Source organism: Sciurus vulgaris (assembly GCF_902686455.1).
Source record: "Sciurus vulgaris genome assembly, chromosome: X".
Lineage (NCBI taxonomy): Eukaryota > Metazoa > Chordata > Mammalia > Rodentia > Sciuridae > Sciurus > Sciurus vulgaris.
The window spans coordinates 98,482,894-98,508,598 of NC_136471.1; the positions used below are offsets into that span (position 1 = coordinate 98,482,894).

The window sequence follows — 25,705 nt, forward strand, 5'->3', positions numbered from 1 at the left end:
ATTTCTTCAGTGAAATGAAAATGTATTAAAAACAGAATAATTATAAATACTGTAGATAAAAAGCAGTTCATATTCAAATGTTAGCTGAATGAGTAAGCTATTTTAAAAGCATCACATGTGATTCTTTTTATTTATCATTTTTCACTGTATTAATAAACTTGCTTTAAGTTAAAGATATAAATTCAGCCAGGCATGGTGGCACATGCCTATAATCCCAGTGACTTGGGAAGCTAAGGCAGGAGGATCATAGGCCTAAGGCCAGCTTCAGCAACTTAGCAAGATCCTGTCTCAAAATAAAAGGGCTGAGTATACAGTTCAGTGGTAGAACACCCCTGGGTTCAATTCTCAGTACTAAAATTCAATACAATATAATATAATAAAAAATACAAATACAAATTCACATTACTCAAACACTATAGACAACTCACTAAAAATATTTTTAGCTAGGCATGGTGGTACACATCTGTAATTAAGGCAACTCGGGAAGCTAAGATAGGAGGATCCCAAGTTCAAGGCCAACCTCAGCAACTTAGCAAAGTCCTATCTCAAAATTTTAAAAAAGGGTGGGCATGTAGATCAGTGGCAAAGTGTCCTGGGTTCAGTCCCCCAATAATAATTAAATAAATAAATAAATTACATTTTCCACAACTCTTAAGAGTACAGACAACTGAAATAAAATTATAATGGATAAAATTAAAACCTAAAAGCAAAGGTTTTATATGAAGGTAATATGTTTATTTTGTATAGCTAATTATATATTAATAAATCTAAGTTTAAAATACTTTGAAATTATATAAAACAGTCACATTATGAAAACTTCCACAATGTTGATTTAAAATGAATGATTTGCCCTGACAGCTACAACTTTTAGAAAAAATGTTTTAGTTATTAATATTCATAAAACTATGAAAACAAGCCCACCAACTACTAAGTGACTATAGGCAAATCACTTAACTTCCCTGAGTGCTAAACCTGTATCTGGCACGTATCGTGGGTTAAATACTAGGGAATAATTCTGAGGGCTTTAAATGATCTTCTGTACTAAAGAATTATACTGAGATACACTGTAGAATGGACAGTGCTTGGCAGAGGGTAGAAATATTTTGGGTTCAATCCAGCAAGGTGGTGCACACCTGCAATTCCAGCAACTCAAGAGGTTGAGGCAGCAGGATCACAAGTTTGAGGCCAGATTGGACCACACAGTGAGAACCTGTCTCAAAATAAAACATAAAAAAGGCTGGGGATGTGGCTCAGTAGTAAAGCATCCCTGGGTTCAATCCTGAGTACAAAAAGGAAAGGAAGGAAGAAAGCGAGGGAGGGATGTTGGGTTCAAATGAAGTTTATCAACTCTGAGCAAAAGAAGGAAAAGGAATAGAATAAATGAGCCACATATCTGCCATCCCAGCATGTTAAAAACATAAAAAGAAACACACTAACTATACACTATTACATACCTAATTGTTGTAAGACGGTTGCTTTTACTTGTGCGGAAAGGTTTTCTGTCTGTAAAAGTTGTTCATAAGCTTCCTTTGCAGAATGATACTTCCTCTAGAGGGTAAAAAGAGAGATTCAGAGAAAAATAATCTTTAAAGAACAATCACATATATTAAGGATTATACAATACTGATGTTTTCATATATTTTTAAAAATCAACTGAAAGAAAAGTGCTGATTACATTACTGATGTTTCTTCAACAACATTAGACAGCTTTGAATAGGTCATGGTCCAGAGTATCTATACCAGAGTAACATCCACTATAACAAAGTACTAAAATATGACCTTTTAAAAAATTGCAAACTTCCAATAGCTAAAATCATCTCAATCAATTTAATAACATCAATGACCTTAACTTATTAACAATAATGAAGACAAAGCCTGCCTAGAAATATTGAGTTGCCAAGCAACTCAGTAAATAATACAGCACATGACAAAAACTGTAACAAAATCTAAATAAGTACAAATGTAGGTAAAAATATATTCTATGAAAGTATATGTGATGTATGACTTCAGATACATCAAAAAGCCCTTATAGTCTTAACTATGTTTGTAATATTTAAGGTTCCACAGGCAAACTTTTAAATACAACCATTTATCCACAGTTCTCTCCTCTAAAGTATTAATATGACGGGAAGCCATTACTGTTTCATAATGCTTAAAGACAACTCCTCCAAAACAAAAGGATAAGGCCTACAAAAGAAAACCTGTTAAATATTACCTTTAAAATATACTTGGCAGAACAATGGACTGAAGTGGCTTTTATTCAAATTACTAATACTATATAACTACTAGAACAAACAAATATTTTCCCAAAAAGACCAGGTAAAAATGTAAAACTATGGGAACCTCAGGCCAAAATCAATAAAACAAGTAATGTAAAAGAGGTAATCTCCAATCTTTCAATCTACAGGTTTGTCCTCAGGATCAAATAAGATTAATAAACAGCTTTGACAATTTAAGGATAAATATGTGTGTGCGTGCGCGCGCGTGCGTGCACACACACACACACAACTTCAAAACATAAGATTTTAGAGAACTGACCATTGAGAGCACCATAGTTATTAGGTAAACTTTTACTCATCAGCTAAACTAGCTGCACCCAAATGTTAACCTGGTCTAAAAGTTAATAGTTATTGAAGGATAAGGGCATTATTCTATTCAATTCCTTCAATCAAAAAATATTTAGTCAATGTCTAACACATGACAGAAATGGCTATGGCTGGGATGACTTTAGTAAAGAACATGGACAGGAAAAAAAAACGTATTGTGCTATATATAATATTAGTATGATACTTCAGAGTACTAGCAGGCTGGGCAGAAAATGCAGAGACAAGTAGAGACTACTTTGGAAAGATATTCCTAAAGCATTTAAAGATAACTGACTGTATCCTAAGACAAAGGAGAACCACTGAATGATTTCAAGTAACATAACCACATTTATATCTTAGGAAGATCACTTTGTAGAACTACTTCAATAGATATTAAAATATACCCCAAACACAAGTAATAAAAGCAATGACATACTTGGGAAAATGGTTACATCACATTGAAAAACACTAAGTTGAATCATATCACATACAAAAAAATTACAACTGCATTAAAGAACTACAAGCATGAAGCTAAGAGAAGAAAATGTGGAAGAATACTTCCTTGGGATGGGAATTTACTGAACATGACCAAAACAGCACAAATTATAAGGAAGAATAAAGATGCAACTCAAACAACATTTCATGAAAATAGGCAATGAACATAAAACTCTACATATTTATATAATTTTATATTTTATATTATACATATATTTTAATAATAAAGGTGAAAGAAATGTGAAGTGCAATATCTCTAGAAATTAGAAAATCCAGGTTTAAATGATATACCACCTTCTACCCTCGAGATCAGCAAATTCCAAGTACTATAGGGATGTGAGTAGAAGAAAACATGTCCTGTTGAAAGGGGATTTACTCATGAAATTAGGTATACAAATATACAACAATCTAGCAATCTCACTCTCAGGGTATATATGGCAAAGAAAAATTCCTACCAGTAATGTTCTACATGGTACTGTTTATACTACAGAGGAATTGGGGGCTACCTAGGTCTATGTCACTAGGCAAGTAGAGATTTAAAATATATTGGATGCTTCCAACAGAACATTAAACAGCAATTATAAATAATGTCTAAGCAACAACATAAATTTATGGTTCACAATATTGGGTAGAAGTTTTGCCTCTGGTAATGCTAGAGTAACATTTTACAGACAGCTTTAAATTCTGGATAAAATATAAAGGTCAATGATCAGAAAGTACCAGAGAGAGAGAGAGAGACAGACAGACAGACAGAGATAGATCAACATCAGGCTAAACCAAAGGAAAAGTTAACCAGGAGTGGGAGGGAGAAGGGGTAAAGTCACTGGATGAGTAACACCCTTTTCCAGGGATTTTCACCTGCAGGCAGGCCCCAGTTGGTACTTGGCTGGCTACAACTCCTATAGAAATCAGCAGCTACCACAAGAGCTAGAAGTAAAAGAAAAAATCCCAGGAAGGAGAGACAGTGAGGAAATACCACATGTCACACATAAGCTCTGCTCAAATTTCTGGTTGATTGCTGAACTGTATGAACAGAACAAATATCAAATTGCCTAAAAGAACTGAAACGAGCCAGGTATGGTGGCACACACCTGTAATCCCAGTGACTTGGGAGGCTGAGGCAGGAGGGTCACAAGTTTGAGAAAAGCTTCAGCAACTTAGTGAGACCTATCTCAAAAAAAAAAAAAAAAAACAACAACAACAAAAAACGGGGAGGGGGGGGGGGGCTGGAGATGTAGTTCAGTGTTACAGTGCCCCTAGGTTCAGTTAACTGGCTAATTAAACAAAAATAGCAATCTTCAGAAAAATTCAACAGGAAGTGTTAAGTGTGGTGGCACACACACCTATGATTCCAGCTATTTGGGAGGATAAGACAGGAGGATAGCAAGTTCAAGGCCAGCCTGGGCAACTTAGCGTGACCCTGTCTAAAAATAAAATTAAAATGTGTAAGTAATGTGGCTCAATGATAGAGTGACCCTGGGTTCAATCAAAACACCTCATACATAAAATTACAAGACTTATGAAGAATCAGAAAAATTTTACCCAAATTCAAAAGAAAAGGAAATTAATGAAAACTAACCATGAAGTGACTTAGATATTGAAATTGTGAGATAAAATAGCTACTTTAACAATGTATACAAAAATACATAATCATAATGAATGAATGAATGGACAGGAAATCATAACCACAGAAAGACAGAAACAAACGGAAATTCTAGAACTGAAAAATACTAATCTGAAAATTAAAAAAAAAAAAACCAAATTCAAAAACAAATCAACTGAAAGCATCCAACCAACTTCAAGGGGAAAGAGAACCCTGTCAATACAGAAATAAAAAGGGAGGGGGTATCTGAGATGTTTGAGACAGTAACAAATAGCCTACCACACATATAATTAGAGTACAAGAGTAGAAAAACAATAAAGCACAATAAAGCAGAAAAAAACCACTGACAGCACAATGGCTGAGAATGCTCCAAAATTGATGAAAGTCATCAAATTCCAGATCCAAATGACTAAAAACTGCCATAAGTAATATAATCATAAAGGAAACACCAACTTCTGGGGACATCACAGTCACATTCTTCAAAACTAAAAAAGAGAAAAGCCTTGAATGCAACCCAAAGAATGACACAAAGGATATAACAATGACAGCTGTCTCCAACCATGTCAATAATCAAACTATAAATATAAACAGACACAATCCAAATAAAAATGAGACTGACAGAGTAGATTTGCAAAATGAAGACCGAAAATACAGTATTTATGAGATGTACTTTACATATAAACATAAGAAGTTGAAAATAAAAAAGATGGAAAAAGATATGCCAACAGTATACATTAGAAAGCTGAAGTGACTAGATTAATATCAAATTTATAGGGGCTTCAAGATAAAGTATTACTAGGCACACTTGCACACAGATACTTAGGTTAAAGAACTAATCAAAAATAGGATGATACAACAGAGCTTCAAAATACATGAAATGAGGACTGACAGGATTAACAATGATAAAATACTATTAACTCATTTTTAGAATTTCACTATTTGTCTCACAAATGTTCTTTTTCTGGCCCGGGATCCAATACAAGATCCCACAATGTGTTCACTTACAGTATCTCTTTACTTTCTTCTAATCTGGGACAGATTCTTAGGTATTTCACTTTTGTTACTCTTAGACTCATAAAAAATACTGGCTAGTTATTTTGAAAAATGTCACTATAACATGAATAAATATATTCTTATAGGAACTTATAGGGAAATGTCATCATTAATCATTACATTAATTAGAATTCTATAGTAAGATAGGGGTATCCCTTTTATTCATTTATTCAACTATTAATTTACATCAGTATGAACTAACATATACTGTATCTTATGCTCCATTACTATAATTATTCATTTCTACACTTGTGCCACTTTTGTGATTAGGAAACGTGATACTTGCAGGTGGCTCCTGTGTTCTTTTGACATATCCCAATCATTCTTTACTCTTTGCACACTTCCTTACTTTCAGTTACGACAAAGATATACCAGGAATTAACTTGTAGTTCCCCTGCTTAGGCCCCAGAATCACCCACTTCTCCCTAAGGATCCCTAGGTTCTATTCTTAAAGAACATTATCTAGAAATGAAGTTCTGAGTGCCTAGTGCGTTCAGTGTTGCTAAGCAAGGTAACAGCTTCTAGGCCCTCCCAGCTAACAGGGCTAGGAAATATATTTATGTATGTATACACGCACATACGTGCACGCACACACGCACGCACACACACACAGAGAATATATCCTCCTACCTTTATTTCTATTCATCTACTACATCCATGACCACACATTTATGCTGGTATCTTCAATTCAACCCAACACCACAGAACTTAGTCCAGCCTTTCTTCTTTCTGTATCTGTAAGTTCTCTTGGACAGTGATAAACCTGTTTGTCATTATTCACAATATACCAAATTTCTAATCTATACCCCTGTGAGAAACTAACTACAGTGCAAGATCAGCTTCTATTTCTTTTGGTCTCTAGTTTTATACTACAGTCAAAACACTTCTTCAAAGTTACTTAGGTTCCCCCCCCCCAATTCCCCCCATTATAGTTATATTCATTCATAATACTGTTTACATTTATTCGCTCATTATAGTTAGATTCATTTGTTATTGTTTGTGTTCTATTTTGGGTTGGCTGACATCCTGGTTGATCTTATTCAGTTAATTTTGAGGTATATAAAACATTACCAGGTTGTAAGAATCAGAACTACCTAGAAAGTACATACTCAGAATTTCTACTTCTTCCACATCCCTATTGCCCTATTTACAACTACCACCCATAAGATAACCAATCTCCTTTGTTTCTGGTTTATTCTATTTCTTTTGAAATAGGTGCATGTACACTTTGTTTTGCACATGTATATTTTCTTTCACATAGATATATTCTTAATGCATTTTGCAATTTTTCCACTTAACAAAGTATCCTGGAAACTCCATGTCCCTTCACACAAATCTTCCTCATTCTTTTCTATGGCTTCATAGGACTCCATTACAAGAATGTACTATAGTTTACATGACCATGTGGACATTTAGGTTATGTTCAATATTTGTGCAATGGTAAACAATGGCACAATTGTTATTGTTTTGCATTTTTTTTTTTTTTTGGAGGTGTACTTTCAAGATAGATTCATAGATGTGAGGTATGGGATTGTTCTGTCAAAAACACATATTGCTTTGCTAGATTACTACCAAATGCTCCCCTAGAAAGGCTGTACCAATTTCCATTCCCATGATGCATGAGAGGTCATATTTCCTAAGAGTTCCTTTTAATTGTCACCAACTGGACATCAATAGGTGAGATACTGTACTTCAGTGTTGCTTTAGTTTTCATTTTTCTAACAATGTCTGAATGTTTTTCCACATGTTTAAAGGCTATTTTTATCTTGGTTTTCTGAAGTGTCTGTTCAGCCTACCTTCCAATCCCATTTTTCTATCAGGATTTCATTTTCCTTCAACTTTTTAAGAGTTTGTTACATAGTAAGGATGTTAGCTCTTTGTCAGTGGTACGTGTTACAATTTGATCCCAGTTTCTTAGATGTCCTTTAAACTTCTGGGCAATTTGCCATATAGGAATTATTTCTATTTTATTCAGAATGGTTATTGTTTTTATTGCCTCTGAATTTTAAGCCATAATTAGAAAGTATTTTCCTATATCATATTTGAAGATTTCAAGATGTTTTCCTCTACTATTTGTATAGTATCTTTTAAAAAAAGATACTATACAAATTGCTATCTAGTGGTCCTATAAGCATTTACTAATAAATCCATCTTAGTTCCATCATATGCTTAATTTCTATATGCACCTGGGTCTATTCCTGGGCTTTCTAGGATATACTCCACTGATCTATTTGTCAAATCATATGACAGTGTCACAATTTTATTACTTTTTTTAATGGTGCTGCAAATTGAACCTAGGACTTTACACATGCTAACCAAGAGCTCTACCACTGAGTCTCAGCCTAAACACACTTTTAATTATATGGGTGTAATTGTATATTTTAACATCTGTAGGGTTAGTATAACCCATATAATTTCCACCCAGTCTTATTCAGCTATTTAGCATGGTTTTCCATATCAAACTAACTAATTTGTTGGTGTTTCTGTATTGAGATTTCTGTTATACTTAGAAATTAACTTAGGGAGAATCAACATATTTATACTACTGAGAAACAATATCACTTTCAAGTTTATTTCTAAGTATTTAATCTACTTTGCTGATATTGTAAATGAAATGTTCCCCCTAATGTTATGCTCTGCCTTCATTGTTGTTGAAGGCTATCAATTTCTGTATGTTGATTAATGCTTCTAGTTGATTTCTATTATCTAACAGCATCAGCTAATACCTACAGATCTACAGTACAATAAGTAGTAGCAACAGAGATAACATGCATCTTTTGCCTTGCTCCTGATTCTACAGAAAATGTCTCTACTGTTCTCCCTCAAGTAAAATACTAGCATTGGGACTGAAATATATGTATTTTATCATAAGAAAGTAACCATCAATTCCTTTTGTGTATTGTGCTTGGCAGACACTGAGCTATTTACTAGTACAAACAAGAAGCAGAGTCATTCTACTTCAGCACTTATACTCAGAATGGAGTAATTCATGGAAAGTTACTGCTTTACATAATGGAATAATAACTCATGGTTAGGCACAGCCTGAGAACTACTATCCTATACGTTATGGACCCGGATGCAGTGGCTCAAGGCTTTAGTCCCAGCAACCCAAGAGGCTGAAGCAGGAGAGCCACAAGTTTGAGGCTTGCCTAGGCAAAGTGGCAAGACCCTATCTCAAAATTAAAAAAAAAAAAAAAAAAAAAGGGCAGGGGATATAGCTAAGTGGTAGACACCCATAGATTTGATTCATTCAACTTCCGTTAACCACCCAAAAGAAGAAAGAAAAAAAATATTTTGCCACACTCTGATTCAAATAAGAGAAATTTGTTCCAGAGGCCAGAAGTCTAAGACATAAGGCATTGACAGGGTTGACTTGTCCTTAAGAGTCTCAGAGAAAAATTTGTTCAATACCTTTCTCCTAATTTCTGGTCAATTCCTATATTCAAGAGTACTTTCATTAGGAATGGACATTAAATTTGTCAAAGGCATTTTCAGAACCTTAGTGATAATGATATGACTTTACCTTCAGTTATGTTATTATGATGCATAATATTAACAGATTTTCTAATAATCAACCTTGTATTTCCGGAATCACTTGGTCATAGTATATTGTTCTTTTCAAATGGATGTTTTTGCTAATACTTTATTTTGCATTTTTATATCTATATTCATCAGTCATATCTGGGTTTATGTATTGATGCTTTTTTTATACTCTTATCAGGTTTGGGTTACCAATGTAATACTTGCTTCAAAAATGAATGAAGAAAAACAGAATGGTTTCTCAAAAAAATTTAAAAAAATTTTTAGTTGTGGAAGGATACAATACCTTTATTTTATTTATTTATTTTTATGTGGTGCTGAGGATTGAACACAGTACCTCACATGTCCTAGGCAAGTGCTCTACCACTGAGCCATGCCCAGTCCTTGGAATTAATTTTTATTTAGAATTTTTGGGCTGTGTTAAGATATATAAATGAGATCAATCTACAACATTGTGGTAATAAATTAATGCTTGATAGAAGAAAACATTAAAAATGAACAATTCTTATAAAATGTTATTTGTAATAATACTATTTGTTAACTACTCCTCAAGAGGGGGTGGTCAAATTAGATATAATACATCTGTTTAAATGGATATAAAGTAGTTCTACATGTACTGGTATGGAATGATTTTCCAAGATATACTATTAAGTTAAAAATTAAAGCAAGCTCAGAAGAAAACATACATAATTTGCTATCATTTGGATAAAATGAAGAAAAAATGTACATGCAAACATGCATATGCTTTCACTTATATATGCACTGAGTTTCTCTGGAAGGATACAAAAACCACTAGTAACACCAGTGGCTTCACGGAGGGAATCATATGCTGGGGAGATGGAAGGAGGAGGGTATGTGTATATTCTTTCAGGCTATTTCATTTTGGACTATCTATTCTAAAACAACTAACATTTTAATGACAGATTGGAAAGGGAGAAATTATACATCTTTAAACTTTCAAGGCTAATAAGGTTTAATGTGGAAAATTGTTCAAGTGATTTCATTACAATGGAGAAAAACAAAGCCAACTAATTATTATTGTTGTTGTTGTTGTTGTTGAAAAAATGGTCTGGAGGTCCCAGCTAATAACATAGGAAAGATGAATCTATTCGCGAATATAAATGTTCAAAAATAATTAGTGATGATATATTTATTTGGGGTCTGATAATACAGAAAAGTTATCTTTATGTATAAACAATATGAAGATATATGCAGAAATCTACCAGAATCTAATTTCTAAAATCTAGTAAGCTATCAAAAGCTTTGTCTAAAAGACCATAGAAGATAAAAATATAGGGGTTGGGGGATGAGATCCTACTAAAATTACCCAAACCTAAATATGATTAAATTCAACAACAAAAAAATTTTAAGAGAATTATTTCTACACCTTCCAGCTCTACGAAAGACATCCTTTTTAAGTTTAAAACACTAGAAGTTCAATGCCACAAAGCTACTGCACTTATAATACCTCTTTATTAGCAGGACCCAGAACTAATACACACATCAACACACACACAAATTCCCATCAGTTCCAACTAATTATATCACAGGTTCCTCTCCAATCAGGACTCAATCCAAACGGTTTGTATCTGAGAGGGCTTTTCTAACCATAGTAGGTAGAGGTATATTCCATCGTTTTTATGTTTTATTTATGACCTTATTGTTTAATACAGTGAAGGTAATGTGGTATGGTTCTCAGGGATCACAAAATGATATTGAATTTTTTATTCATTTCTTAGTGGGAAGACAACTTCTTATACAGAAAAACCTCCTATTAACTATTTTCTACCTGGCAGTAGCCATTCACCACATGTGACTATTTAATTTTTTTAAAATTCATATTCATAAATAAGGTCTGTTGATATAAACTGGTTGAAGTATAAAAACTAAAATTTTATAGGTAAGTAGGCAGGCCATTTTGCTTTTCTTTAACTGTTCACATGAAAATGGAAATCCTTATTATAATCACTGGAGATTTCAATCCTTTCGTATGCTTATAGTGTCATCTTCCTGTCACCCAATAATTACATACTCTGCCTGTCACAAGTTTTGCTCTTTTGGTTTTATTTAATCTGAATGATTAATAATTTATCAAATAAAATAATCAAAGGAGGAAAGGGACCTATTCCCATATTACCTTAACAGGATTAAACAATAAGACCAACAGACAAATTTTCATAAGAAATTTAGTGTGAAGAGAATGGAATACACATTTGAAAGTGGTCAAACAAACAGAATTCCAACTCCAGCAAAAACATTAATTAAAAATGAAGGTAAGGGGCTGCAGTTGTAGCTCAGTGGCAGAGCACTTGCCTAGCATGTGTGAGGCACTGGGTTCAATCCTCAGCACCACATAAAAATTAATTAATTAATTAATTAATTAAAGGTATAAAAATGCAGCAACATTATAAAAAAGGTGAGAAAATGTATGATTAGCTGAGAATAGATCATATCAATAACTAGAAAAGCTATGGGGTGGTAGGGAAGAGTTTAGAAATCAACCTGAGTGTCCATCAATTCTAATTCAGCGGGTATGTGGGTTTAAGGTGGTACTGCTGGTACAAGGAATTCTGATGTTAATTATTTTTGAGATGGGGGTCTCACTATGTAGCCTAGCCTGATCTATAACTCTTGGGCTGAAATGATCCTCCTGCCTCAGCCTTCCAAGTAGGGAAGGCTACAGGTAGGGATACTAATAAATTTGGCTCTTTGACATTAATAATGTTGACTCTGAATTGGCTTGTGGAATTTCCCAAATGATTCTGCCTCAAAGCTGGGTTTGGGAAACAGCAGCATAAATTATCTCAAAGTGTCTGATTATACTCCACTATAGTATAAAAAAATGGATATATAGTAGGATCTTCTATCTCCTAGGTATGAGCCTGCACAGCATATATACACTTGCCTTATTGTTACACTTGGGGCAAAGCATCAAAATAGAAATTATGTACATATATAATGAACAGCACTTTTTCTCCTCTAAAGGAGTTAACAAAATTTATGTTTTGTACAAACTACAATTAACTAATTTTTATTCTCATAAAAATTTATCACTGATTTTCTATTGTACTGCCTCAAGTAAATATGTTATACCTTTTATTACACAACTAAGCAATACATGAGATACACAGAAACAAAGTGTTCTAAAAAATAAAGTAACCACAAAAGTAATGGTAATGACAGAGTTGACTCTAATATGCCTTCCGAACACTGACACATAGAACTATTTCAAATTTTAAGAAAAAGTGAAAACTATTTAAAAGCAAAGTATTACAACAAGCATCTACAACATTTTGAAAAGAAAATGAGGCATTTTGCATTAAAAATAACATAAATCTTAAATACAGCCCTTTGAGCTCACAAATCAAGTTTAGAGGCAAGCCTTAAAAAATGAGTCTTCTCTGTATACATTCTTTAATAACTGTTTAAGCAACATTGCTACTTTCAATGAATATAAAATTTATGTAAGAGGTAATGACCAGAACTCCATTAAAATTATCTGTATATAATTAATTTCATTAAAACATGACATAAGGGCTGGGGTTGTGGCTCAGGTAGAGTCTAGCATGTGTGAGGCACTGGGTTCAATTCTCAGCACTGCATATAAATAAAAAAATAAGGTTCATCAACAACTAAAAAATATATTAAAAAATGATATAAGTGATCATTTTTGTTTGTTTTTATTTTAAATTGGATAAGTTAAAACACTTACCTGGGTTTCATATAAATGGGCAATATGGAACTGAACTGTAAAAGATGGTGGAAAATAATCAGTAATAATAAAGCAAAGTTTGGAGTAAATTAAGAATATCATAAAATGTAAAACATAAGCACAGCCTACGTTATATAGATTTAATAGGAGTTTATAACTTTTATTTGCTTTTAATAAAAAAATACAAAGCGTACACAATAAGAAATCACATTTATTCATTGTTATTATCAAATAAAATTCCTGTCAATGTAATTACTAAATCAGCATTTATATCTATAGCACATGAGCACACAAGCATATGTCTTAAAAAATTCAAAGTGGCAACATTAAGCAAATAAAACCTTTATAAACTATACATTTCAAAACATGGTATTTAAAATCCAAGTTATATCAGAAAATATAGTAAAGTCAATATTTAATGAAAACATATTAAAGCCAAACAAAGTAACTAGATTTTTTTTTCTATATACTGTATTTTACAAATATATATGATATCTACAATATCACAGATCAGGATGACAATGGCAGTAACACACACAGGAATTGAGTTTTTTATTTTCTTTAACTCTTCAGAATCAGATGGAATTCATCATTAAAGACAGAAGGAAGACTGGGTTGTCATGAAGGTGCACACCTATAATCCCAGCACAGCAGTTCAGGAGGCTGAGGCAAGAGGATTCCAAGTTCAAAGCCAGCCTCAGCAACTTAGGGAGACCCTGTCTCTAAATAAAATATGTTTTAAAGTTTGGGGATGTGGCTCAGTGGTTAATCGCTCCTGAGTTCAATTCCTAGTACCAAAGGGGGGGGGGGGGGGGGGGGAGACACGACACACAGGGAGACACCCCACTTTGAAATCAAATAGCAAATAGTCTCAAGATTAGTAAGTAATGTTGAAAATAAAGTAAAAACAGAATATTTCAGCTTTTATTTCCAGTTCTTCCTGATAGTATACCACCATAGTATAATTACTCAACAAAAGTAATTATAAAAAATGAATCAGGAACCTAAACTGGATACTGGTACTTCATTTCTATGATTTTCATTTTTGAATGACAAACCTCTTTTTTAAGTACTACATTTCTCTGTAAAGTTAAATATCACACATTAATTGGATATGAAGCAAAATAAAAATATCTTTAAAAGATGAAAATCAGCTTTTGTGAAATTAAAAAATAATGGAAATTATATGGAAGATATCTCTCTCACTTACCTTCATGGTTTGAGGGCTTTTTCCTCACTCCCTACTTCAGTACAGCATTTCTTAAGAGTTCCAGTCAAATATCACCTCATTACATCATTGGAGGGTGTTATGGTTTAGATGTGGTGTCCCCCAAAAAGCTTATGTGTGAGACAATGCAAGAAGGCTCAGAGGAGAAATGATTGGGTTGTGAGAGTCTTAACCCAATTCTGATTTAATCCCCCTGATTGGATTAACTGAGTGGTAAGGTATGGCTGGAGGAGGTAAGAACTGGAGGGAGGCTTTGGGCATATATTTTTATCTGATCATGATGTGAACTGGTTCCCTCTGCCACACCTTTCTGCCATGATGTACTGCCTCAACTGGAACCCCCGAGGAATGGAGCTGGCTTTCTATGGACTTAGATCTCTGAAACTGTGAGCCCTCATATAAACCTTTTCTCCTCTACAATTGTGTTGGTTAGGTCCTTTAGTCACAGCAGCAAAAGGCTGACTAAAACAGAGATTGTTATAGGTTAAGAGAACAAGGGATGGAAAAATCTATGCTATTTCCCCCAATCTTTTTATTTCTCTAATAATGGTGCTAAAGGGCGGGGGGGTGGGGGATAAAAAAGATCAGCAGCTAGTTGTCTTCTTACTACTTTCTCTAGGCTCTGTCCCAAGTCTTCTGAAAAAGACTTCATTATCCCATGAGTTACTAAATTCAATGTCATCCTTTGTACTGTGAAAACCTTCATATATTTAAATTCTTAGAAGTTCTCTTCAAAGTGGAGAACTGTACAACTATAAAAAAGCTCTACTTGACAAGTGCCAATTGAAAGGAAAATTTTTAGCAAATATTGTCATAAAAGTTCTGAAATTAACTTTATTCAGAAATTTTTTTAGAATTAATAAAATACTAGAAAAAACAATTTTATTCCAAGAGGTAATCATATACAATAAAGTCTCACATCACCATGACTACTTTTTATGATTCTACTTTTCATATCATAAACTGTAATTGACTCTTCTTAAATATCTCTAGAATGAAGGTATTCACTTATTTTTAAAAATCATTAAATATCTCCAACAGAAAAGTTTTTAAAAGTTCACTTTACTTTTTATAATTTATGTTTTGTGTCTGCAGAACTGGGGATATAACGCAGGGCCTTGTACAAGCTAGGCAAGAACTCTACCACTGAACCACACCTCCAGTCCTATAATTTATACTTCTGATCTTTCTAGTACCACAAAGTAATCTTGACAGATTTCAAAGAATTCAGTGAATGTCTATAGTATATGCACATCAGGGGTGACATGAAATAATTCAAAGAAAAATAAGCTTTACAAAGACAATAAAGAACCTGATATCTAAAACAGTAATACTGGCTCAAAATAGGTACTTTGGTGGTGTTGGTGCTCTGTAAGACATATACTTTTTATCATGGTTATCAAGTAAGCATATGGAATACCCAAATCAAATGAATTATAATGGCCTAAATGTCTAAAGCATGTGCCCTTCCATTAGAGTGAACAACCATTCAAGTCCAGGGAAGCTCTTCAGTCATGGACAAAATGAATGTTGATCAATCTACCTCCTACTTTCCCTTCTCAATAACCAACAGAAAAAGAGGCACAATAGACCTGAAAATGGACTACTCTTGACAGTTCAAACTGTTCGATTCAAATTCCACATGAAAGTTGTCTGCCCTGTGGCACTCATTCTACCTATATCAGGGTTTTCAAGAGTAATATCTACAACTGAAATTTAACCTTGACAGAGTAGATTATACCAAAGATCTACCAAAATATTTAGTTTGACATTCGTGAGATGTTCCTCAAAGTTACTCAAACTAACAAGTAGTGACCAAGTTAGTTTTGAGGTACTAGACAGTAATGAATTAACTATATGCCAGTTGCTTTTTTATTCCCATAAATTAATATTTTAAAAATCTTAAGGATCTGTATTTCAGATGGCTTATATAACCTGGGCATATAATTAAAGAAAAAGTATTAATTAGCTCTTTATAAATCGCTATATCAATGAATTAAATTATCTTTCAAATCTAACCTTATCTTAGAAACTATAAAATGTTGCATTTGTTACCTTTCTACCATTAATTCTGCAAATACACTGATCAGTACCAAATCTTGAGTTTCATTTAAAGAAAACAGTATTCTTTTTTTTTCTCCCTACCTCAGGAAATTGCCCTTATTATAAGTATGAGAAAATTGGTCTGATATAGGCAAGGATTTAGTCCATGCGATGGTTTGTTGTCATTTTTCGTTTGCAGCGCTGGGGATCTAAACCACAGCTTTGTGCATGGTAGGCAAGAGCTCTACCAGGCCTCCCTGCTATGTCTTAATCTAAAACTCTACAGCTTTTGAACTGGTCCAACAATTTCCTTAGGCATTTCTAAATACTCAGACTACTTTAGACTAACATTTCTATAGTGTTGCATAGGCAAGAGATGGAGAGTCACATAGGAGCTGGGCATCAAGTTTGCCTGCTCCTATCTACATCCTTAAGCTCAGTCATTTGCTTCCTCTGCTACTTCAGGCATAGAGGCAACAATGGTTTCCCACCTATTACTTTTCCCTGGGTCCTTATTTTGTTCCCTTATCCCTGTTCTATTCAAAAAAATTAAAAGATAACAAGCAATATATAGCAAATACTGACTTTCTAAATTCTAGAATCCTTTGACTAACATAAATTTTCATTAAGAATTAGTTTTTCTTACTCTAAAATTTTTATTTTGCAAGTAAGAAAAGTTGTTTACAAATTCAGCTTGAATCCAATGAAATTTTTAATCATTTATTGTATTTTTTAAAGTCACTAACTAAGCAAATACACCAAAACATACTTACTGATAAACACATAATAATAATAATAATAACAACAACAACAACAACCCAATTTGCTTTCAGAAAAAATCTGTAGAGTAGAAAATAACTGTTTGAAGAAAGCCACTGTGTCACAGCATACTTCACAAACACATTCTTCCTAAATTAACTGAGAAAAGTCACCTCTGTAAATGATATGTAAATCTGTAACAAAGTCAAAATATGCCTTAATGATTACCATTAATTTTGATACCACACAGCAGAATCAGTGAGCTACCACATTAAGAATCATTGTACATTCATCTTTCCTAAATGGCAAATTCTGCCGTTAATCCCAATAGTTCAGCTACAGTATAATTAATATACACACACAAATCAATCTTGTTCATTAGTACAAATAACTTTAATTCAACAACCTACTTCACTGGCCTATTTTAGACACAGGCTGTTCATAAGATCTGGACTCATATGTTCCATTTGTATAAGTAGCCATGGCAACCAATACAGTTACATTCAATAATTCTAGAATTCAAAGAAAGAACTGAACAGATTTTACCACTAACATTATTACTACAATTGATTGTTGTTATTTGTGATGAAGTGATGTGAATATATGTAGTAAACTATAGTACTTAATACTTACTTTCTGCATTGGACAAAGTGCAGGGATTACAGTCAACCAAAGCTAACTGAAAATGCTGCAAGAGGAAAGTGAGAAAATTAATGTACTAAATTTAGAGTCACATAAAAAAGTATCTTAAAATATTTTTCAGGTGTATAAGATATAATATTAAAACTATGTTATGCAAATAAAATGTTCTAGCAAACAACTAGAATTACTTTGAACATTTACTGCTGAATACTGACAGGATGTTAGGTTATTTTCTTGAGATAGTTGAGAATAGAGAATTTGAAGAATTAACTTTATTAAATATCTTACGTGTATTTTTATTTATATGAAAAAGCTTGATATTTAAGTCTTCACATAAGCAGGAAGTATTATGACAGTTTATACAGAGTAATCATTTTAAATGCAAGTAGAAGTCAAATGGTATTAATATCAGAACACTACTTTTTACTTTTTAATCTCAAAAGAAAAATGCACTGTAAGAATTGTGATGGAGGATAAAACTATCTGCCTTCACTGGTTCTTCATAATCACTATACTTGAGTACCTTTTCAACAGTCTGTGTTCAAGTTAATCTAATGAAATATAATTATCCTTTTATAATGTATGTGTAAAATTTAATTCCTCAGACAATATTAAACCACTAATAATATTAAGTATTCATTTATAATATCAGAAGCCTATCCAGAAAATACATGTTAAATCAATGTATATAACAGGAATTTTTAAGAATGTAAATTCTGACAGTTTTTCAGCATTAAAATTGGTATATAAATTAAGAGAAGATAAACAAGCACTAGAGTTGACATAAAAATTTTAAGTTAAAACACAAGGTAAATAAATATTTTTGAACATTTCCCAAATATATAATGTATATGCAAATTCTAAGCCTCTACAAATTTTCAGCATTAAAAGTAGTAAACAGCCAAAGTACAAACCATATTTAAAAAACACACAAAATAAGCTCATTTCTATCCATAATCCAAACATTTAAAAATTGTAATTTTTTAAAACTTCTGGACAAATCATCGATATTCATGACAACTTCTAGTTATAAACCCAAAAAGAACTTCCTTTTATTAAGAGAATTATCAGCAAGTTTTAAGTACTATATTTCAATATAGAATCAACAACATCGCATTTGGTGAACTACAACTTGCAATTAATAAGAATAAACTAATGTCGTCTACCCAATGCTACAAAGAAAGAGAAATTAGCATCATTTGGTATGAACACAGTAGTTCTTCTGTATTATCTCACAAATGTCTGTTACATGTGTGCATAAATTAGATTAGCCTACATTTGGAGTATTCTTAAAGCTTGTAGTATCTTCTGAATGAATAAACTACAAACAAAATGACTATAACCCTTAAATATTAAATGCTTAATCTGTTTTACAAATATTTTTTAAGAATTTATAATGCCATAAGGACAATGCAGACACTAAGGACACAATGGTAAACAAAAGTGAAAAACTATTTCCCATAGTTGACTGAATAAAAAAAAAAGTCCAACATACGAAAACTTGGAGAATTCCTAGTATTTTCCCTTGGTGTACTAAGCAGATTCTATGTCTTCAAACATCCCTTTTGTATGCTATCATAGCAATAGAAGATGTGGGTACTAAGAAAGCAAAGCTTGCTTTTATAATCCACTGCTTTCCTCTAAACAAAAAACAGCACAGCAATCACCCATTCAGACTGTACATTTGTAAACCTAATCTATCCTGCAAACAAATTAATATTTAGATAGAAGACAAATTGTTTCTAATTAAGTCATCAAAGGTTACACTGATCTCAAAAGAAACAGTCTTCAAGATGGTGGTACTATAATTTTACTATTTCACTGAAAATCCATAGGAAGAACATCTATCAGCATTCAAGATCCTACAATGAAACCTGAGAGGAACAGTTTTGACCACATTTTATTTAATTATTTAAAAATCTTAAAAGCAGTAATCGGGTTACTGATTTACCATTTCAAACCTACAATACCATGAAATTTCAAATACTTCCAAACAACAGAGAAAAATTACACAATAAAAGAATACACATTCAAAAGCATGCATGAGAATGAAAGAACACACAGAAAAATTACTAAGTGTTTATGAGAAACTTAAGAACAGCCAACAAAACCATTCCACATAACGAAAAACACCGACACACCTTTCATCACACTAAAGACAGATGAGGGACCAAAGACAGATGAGGGACCAGGATGGGGATATCATGATCTCATAGCTTCATTTCCAATATCTAAGTCAGATGCAAAACAGATGTACCTATTGACATATAAATCAAGGGAAAGGACTATCAATTATAGTAACCAGCCCACAAACCTGAAAATATCATGGTAAAATATTCAGAGCCTATTCCTGCAATCAACAGAAACATCTGCAACTCAAAACAAAATACTGCAGCCCTTAAACTGACTACTGCTGTGTAAAACAGTTATTATGGAGGCTTCATAGTTCAAAGACTATATACAAACCTGCAAAAAAACAGTCTAAAGAAAACTGGTTTCCAAGCAGAAGATTCACCTCCAATGTACTTTTAACATTACAGTGATTCTCTTTAGTTTTGTTTTTGTGGTGCTGGGGATTGAACCCAGAGGCTTGTGCATGCTAGGCAAAGCACTCGCCTTGCCTTGTTATTATCTTTTCATAGAGCACTTTGATTCAATTCAACCTGATTTGATTCATTACAATTTGTTGACATCTTTATTACCAAAGCCAACTTTTGTTTTAAAAGCCTCTGATTTGTTCAATATTCCAAAATTATGTTATACTATTTTGCTTCATATAGCCTATGGAACTTGATCTAAATGAGAAGAAAAATCTATATTCATGTGATTATGAGTAAAACTTAACTTTCAAGCCTTTCTCTTTAAATTGTTTTATTTCTAGTTGCATAGTCTATGACTATCTTACAAATCTTCTTTATTGTCGAATCCTGCAACTGTGTTCTCGATCCTGAAGACAAGCAATAAAATAACTTTTCTTAATTGACAAACTATGTTTTATTTAGGAATCATTAATTCAGAGCAATGTTGGATTCCAGACCCAGTCTAGGATGTTCTGATTCAGTAGGTTGGGGTGTAACACAATGCAAATCAGAAAAAAAGCTTCTGCAAATTATTCCAACACATCTTCAGAGTTAAATGACACTATTCTTAGTTTTTAAATTGTATGCTTGCTCAATTCACAATAGGTAAGCTATGAACCAATCTAGGTACCCTTTAACAGATGAGTGGATAAAGAAAATATGGTCTATATGCACAATGGAGTATTACTCAACCATAAACAAGAAATGACTGTGACATCTGCCAGCAAATGGATGAGTCTGGAGACTATCATGCTAAGTGAAGTAAGCCAGGCCCAAAAAAACAAAGGTTAAATGTCTTCTCTGATCTGTGGAAGCTAACCCACAATGCAGGTGGGGGGATAAGCAAAGGAAAAGACAGTGGAATGAATCTGGTATAATTTTCACATGCACATATATGAAAACAACACAGCAAATTCCACCACCATGAGCATTCATAAGAATGGGACTCTATCTAGAATAAGATATATTCCATGCTTGTATAATTGTGCCAAGATGGAGTCTGTCATGTATAACTTAAAAGAATCAAAAAATAATATTAAAAAAAAGAAGTAGAGTAGAAGAATGGAATGGGGGGGGGTTACTAAGGACTGAAATGCAACAAATTTTATTCCATGCTTATATGATTATGTCAAAACAAACCCCACTATTATGTATAATTATAATGTACTAATGGAAACATTAAAAAATAAAATAGATCATCATATCAAGAAAATAAATAAATTATATGCTTGCCCACAGAGGCCTTTATTTCAGATCATATAAATAAGGTGTGTGTAGTCAATATTGCTGTCTATATTCAATTAAGGTAGACACGGGCTTTTATGAAGAACATGTTAGCAACAAGCTTTTACCAGCTTTTACTCTACATGGGCACTCTGCTATGATTACCATCTGCATAGAGTTCACTAAAATTAATGTGTATATAAAAGTTCTAAAAAATTAACCTGCCCTGGGAACACACAAAGACAATTCTGCAAATGAATTAGAAAAAAGAAAAAAAAAAAAGAACAGCAAGAAAAAATTTTAAATTACTTCAAGGTGAGGAAAGAGCTTAAGTTGTTTTTACAGAAACCTTACAAAATGGGGTTTTATGAATCATTTAAGTGAGAGAAGTGAAGGTGTGACAGGTACTCTTGCAAATCAAAGGTAATTCTTTTTCTTTTTCATTGTGCCGCTCACTTGTAAAAGTATGATTTAAAACGAAAGTGATTTCTAAAACTAAGTCTATGATAAAATGGATGAAAACAGGGAAATGTCTTAGGATGTGATAGTATTTACTTTAGGGATTTGGTCTCTGAATGAAACTGGTAATTTCCAATAGGGCTTGTAAGACACATTCCTGGCCAAACTGATCTAAATGATGTTCTCTCAAAGTCCTCAAACTCAGCTCTTCTCATTCTTTTTTTTAATACAAAGTTATTACAAGTGCTCCTAGGACAGACTCTACTGCACACCAATGACTTCCTAATAGTAACAGATTCTGGCAATTTTTACTCAAAAAAGAGGCTTCTCCTTTGAGGTTTGAACCAGTCTGCTCTCTTCTAAAAACTTCATTAACAAAAAGGAAACCAAAACATACTGTATTTTGGAGATGTTCAAATTCTTATTTCTAGCTTTGATTTTTGGCTCCAGACTTAAATCTATCTACACCAACATTAGATACCCTCAGGTATCCCCAACTCAATATAATGTCCATTCAGAGCCTTTTTACCTCCCAAGTCCAACACCGGTTGCTACTGTATCAATCCCCTTACTTTACTTAAAAATATAATGATCCAAGAAAATAAATGGGGAACCTCTTTCCACTCTTGAGTCAGTTACTATATCTCCTCAAGATCTCTCTCCTAGAGATCTTCCCACTCTCCCCACTCATCCATGTTCTGAGAACCCATTTATCCTACTGCTCTTGATCATCTTTTCTACTGAATACCCTACCTAGCTTCCCAATTCTTTATTACTATCATATTTTACAAAAGTAGAGGTACATAACTGATCAGAAATTTCTAAAAACTGCTCCTAGTGTGTGTTCAATCTGTATACACAAATAAATAAATATGAGCTGACTTCATTTTCAAGTTCTTTCCATCCAGTGAACAATTTGCATATTTATCAGAATAAGACTGATACGTACACAACCAACCAATACATGGTGAACATGATATATATTTTATAAAGAGGATACTGAAACAATTTGCACTGAAAAAAATGTTTCGGAACATAACATTTTGTATCATGTGACATTAAATTGATTGCTTTGTTCATGATGCATTTCAAAACCAAATATAACTTCAAAATTTAAGTTGTTATGGGTAAACGTGAAAAAAAATCACTTTTTAATTAGAAATTAATTCAGCACTTAAAATATGTTGGAAGAGAGAAACCTATAACATGGGGAACTTGGAATTACCCTAACTCCTCAGTGTCAGACAGTATGGTTACTGCACATATATGCCATGTCCTTTACAAACATGCATTTTGGAAATATAAAGTATTTCAGCCATTTTTACTATTTCATATATTGGAGGCATGTAACAGAACTCAATGCAAAAAAAACAGATGTCAAACAAAAACACAGTTGGGTAAGTACAGTGAAGTAGAGAAAGCATTATTAAAAAAACTAGATAAACCAGTCAGGATAGATAATCAGATAATAATATCTAGAAAAAATTACAAGGTAAAGTACAAGTTGATAAATGGTGGAAAAGGGAAAGAGCAGGGGAAAGATATTTTTCTCCACGAGTGAGGGGAAAATGGACAGAAAACAAAATAAACAGCAATGAGCATTTTCTATCAAAAGAACAGTGACATTATATCCAAGTGGAAACAGAGTTCTACTGCCAAACACTGGAAGGAAAAATGGCTCACAGTTTCCTCAGTTATAATCCAATCTCCTACCAACCATAAGAAGACAAGCAAACTCTTAAAGTGTCTTTTATGTATGAAGAACCAATAGTTATACTGAAGGAAGAAACACAATGTCACTAATAAAAAGAAAATTTTCTTAAGACCACCAGAATAATGCCCTAATATTTTTTAGAATCTGCTTAAGTTTATCTAGAAAGAATGGTATTAAGAGTTGCCTCAGTGAGGCATTTAAAGATGAATATAGAAGTAATGAAAAATCAGCTTAATTTATAGAATCGATCCTAACTGTAGTGATGTTGCTAACCAATACCAGAGGAAACTCAAGTTAAAAATCCATTACATGTTTGGTGTCTCTCTCTCTCTCCATCAAGATTCCTATGAATACTCTAAAAATGCAGGTTCCATGACATGCCAAAATTCTAGATCCTTTCTTGAAGAATTTCTTTCCATACTTGGTACCATGTTTTAGGACAAAGACTAAATCTTACATTTTTAAAGTTCTCACTATATTCTTCTAAGCTATTGGGGGATGAGCAGATTTTTTTCCAATCCCCTAAAAAAAGGGAGAGTTATATGGGTGAGGCCCCTCTCCATCTCTCAAATCAAACCACTCAAGGACAGAATTTTCAAAATGTCAAATGGAAGAGGAGGTTACTAAGCATCATAAAGGAAACAGGACAGGGCAGGTATAGAGAAATAACATCAACTTCCTTTACCTGCAGACAACTGAACCAACCAAAATATACTGAAAGCATGTACAAAGAAAATTACAACTATTTTAGCAACTTAAGGCATAGATAAAATTAAAGTAAAACTAGTACTAAAATCCTCAGCAAGTATTTCTACAACAGACATGAGTTCATAGTACCTCAATTAATGAAATTAATGGTCTGTGCATTCTACATTAATAAGGAAAATAATGAAAGACAGGAGGCATTTCGCAGATTTCAAAAGTGGTTTCTAAGAGGAGGTACATATCTTACCTTCACTCAATCCTTCTGCCTTAATATACCAGCATAAAAAATATGACAATAAAATTCCTGAGTTTTATGCAGGGTATGATATCAAATCAGGTATTTGATATGAAGTATTTCCCAGAGTAGAGTAAGGTAAAAAATAAGGTGGAATTGCTATTCCATTCAGAAGTTTCATGTCAAGCCAGGTACAGTAGCAGATGCCTATAATTCCAGCTACTCTGGAGACAGAGACAGGAGGATCCCAAGTTTGAGGATCAGTCTGGACAATTTAGCCAGACCCTTTCTCAAACAAACAAACAAAAAAAAAAAAACATTAAAGGGCTAGGGATATAGCTTAGTGGTAGAGTACTTGCCTAGCATCATGCAGAAGCCCTGAGTTCCATTCCCAGTACCACCAAAGAGAAAAAAGAAAAAAAGAACAAAATTTAACATTAAATATAAGTAAGAGGGAGCCCAGCTGAATGAAGTGATTGATGAGCTGGGGCACCCTGAGAAAATGACTGCAGCATTAGTTTTGTATAGGAAAGTATCCTGTCTTAAGAGATGATAAATAAAACCAACTTTTAAAATTTTTTCCCGACCTACATTATGAGCACCTGTTTATTCATTTTCAGCCTCTGCCACTTCATTTATCCACCCATTCAAGAAGTAAGAAACAACTCCTGGTAAGGTCTCAAGCTAATATACACAAGTCTTGCATGAGTTCAACCTGCTTCCTTGGAACTGTCTCTGTAATTCTCATCTTCCTATTCCTTTCCTACTAACCCCTTCCATTAGCATTTACCATCTTCAAATGGTAAGACTTTTAATATTGATACCCTAGTCAACCATTTGCAAGTTCCCATTTTAAAAAACCACCCTTTTTAGTTACTCTACCCTTAAAAATACAAAGAAGTTATAAAGCTAACATATCTTAGGAATATTTAAATATGTAAACATCGGGGAAATTTTCAACATAATCTTCATTAAATTAAACATACACTGGCATTAACTGACTAAAGAATATGAGTGTTATTATATCTTATTTTGCATTACCAGTTTCACATGAAGGAAATGAAGGAAATAATTTTAAGTCTGCCAGGATGTGGAAATTAGGGATACTATATAAAACTTTGTCAAAATT

General features: G+C 33.1%; 1 protein-coding gene across 11 annotated transcripts in view; it reads right to left on the reverse strand.

The window, feature by feature from the left end:
• KDM6A (lysine demethylase 6A) overlaps nt 1-25,705 on the reverse strand; it is a 206,236-nt gene that overhangs the window by 52,065 nt on the left and 128,466 nt on the right. For all 11 annotated transcript variants that reach the window (XM_079123473.1, XM_079123472.1, XM_079123471.1 and 8 more), the window contains 3 exons: nt 17,652-17,706; nt 12,989-13,023; nt 1,455-1,548 (listed from right to left, as the gene is read on the reverse strand). In XM_079123473.1, the coding sequence (XP_078979599.1) occupies nt 1,455-1,548; nt 12,989-13,023; nt 17,652-17,706 (184 nt within the window). The remainder of the gene's footprint in view (nt 1-1,454; nt 1,549-12,988; nt 13,024-17,651; nt 17,707-25,705) is intronic.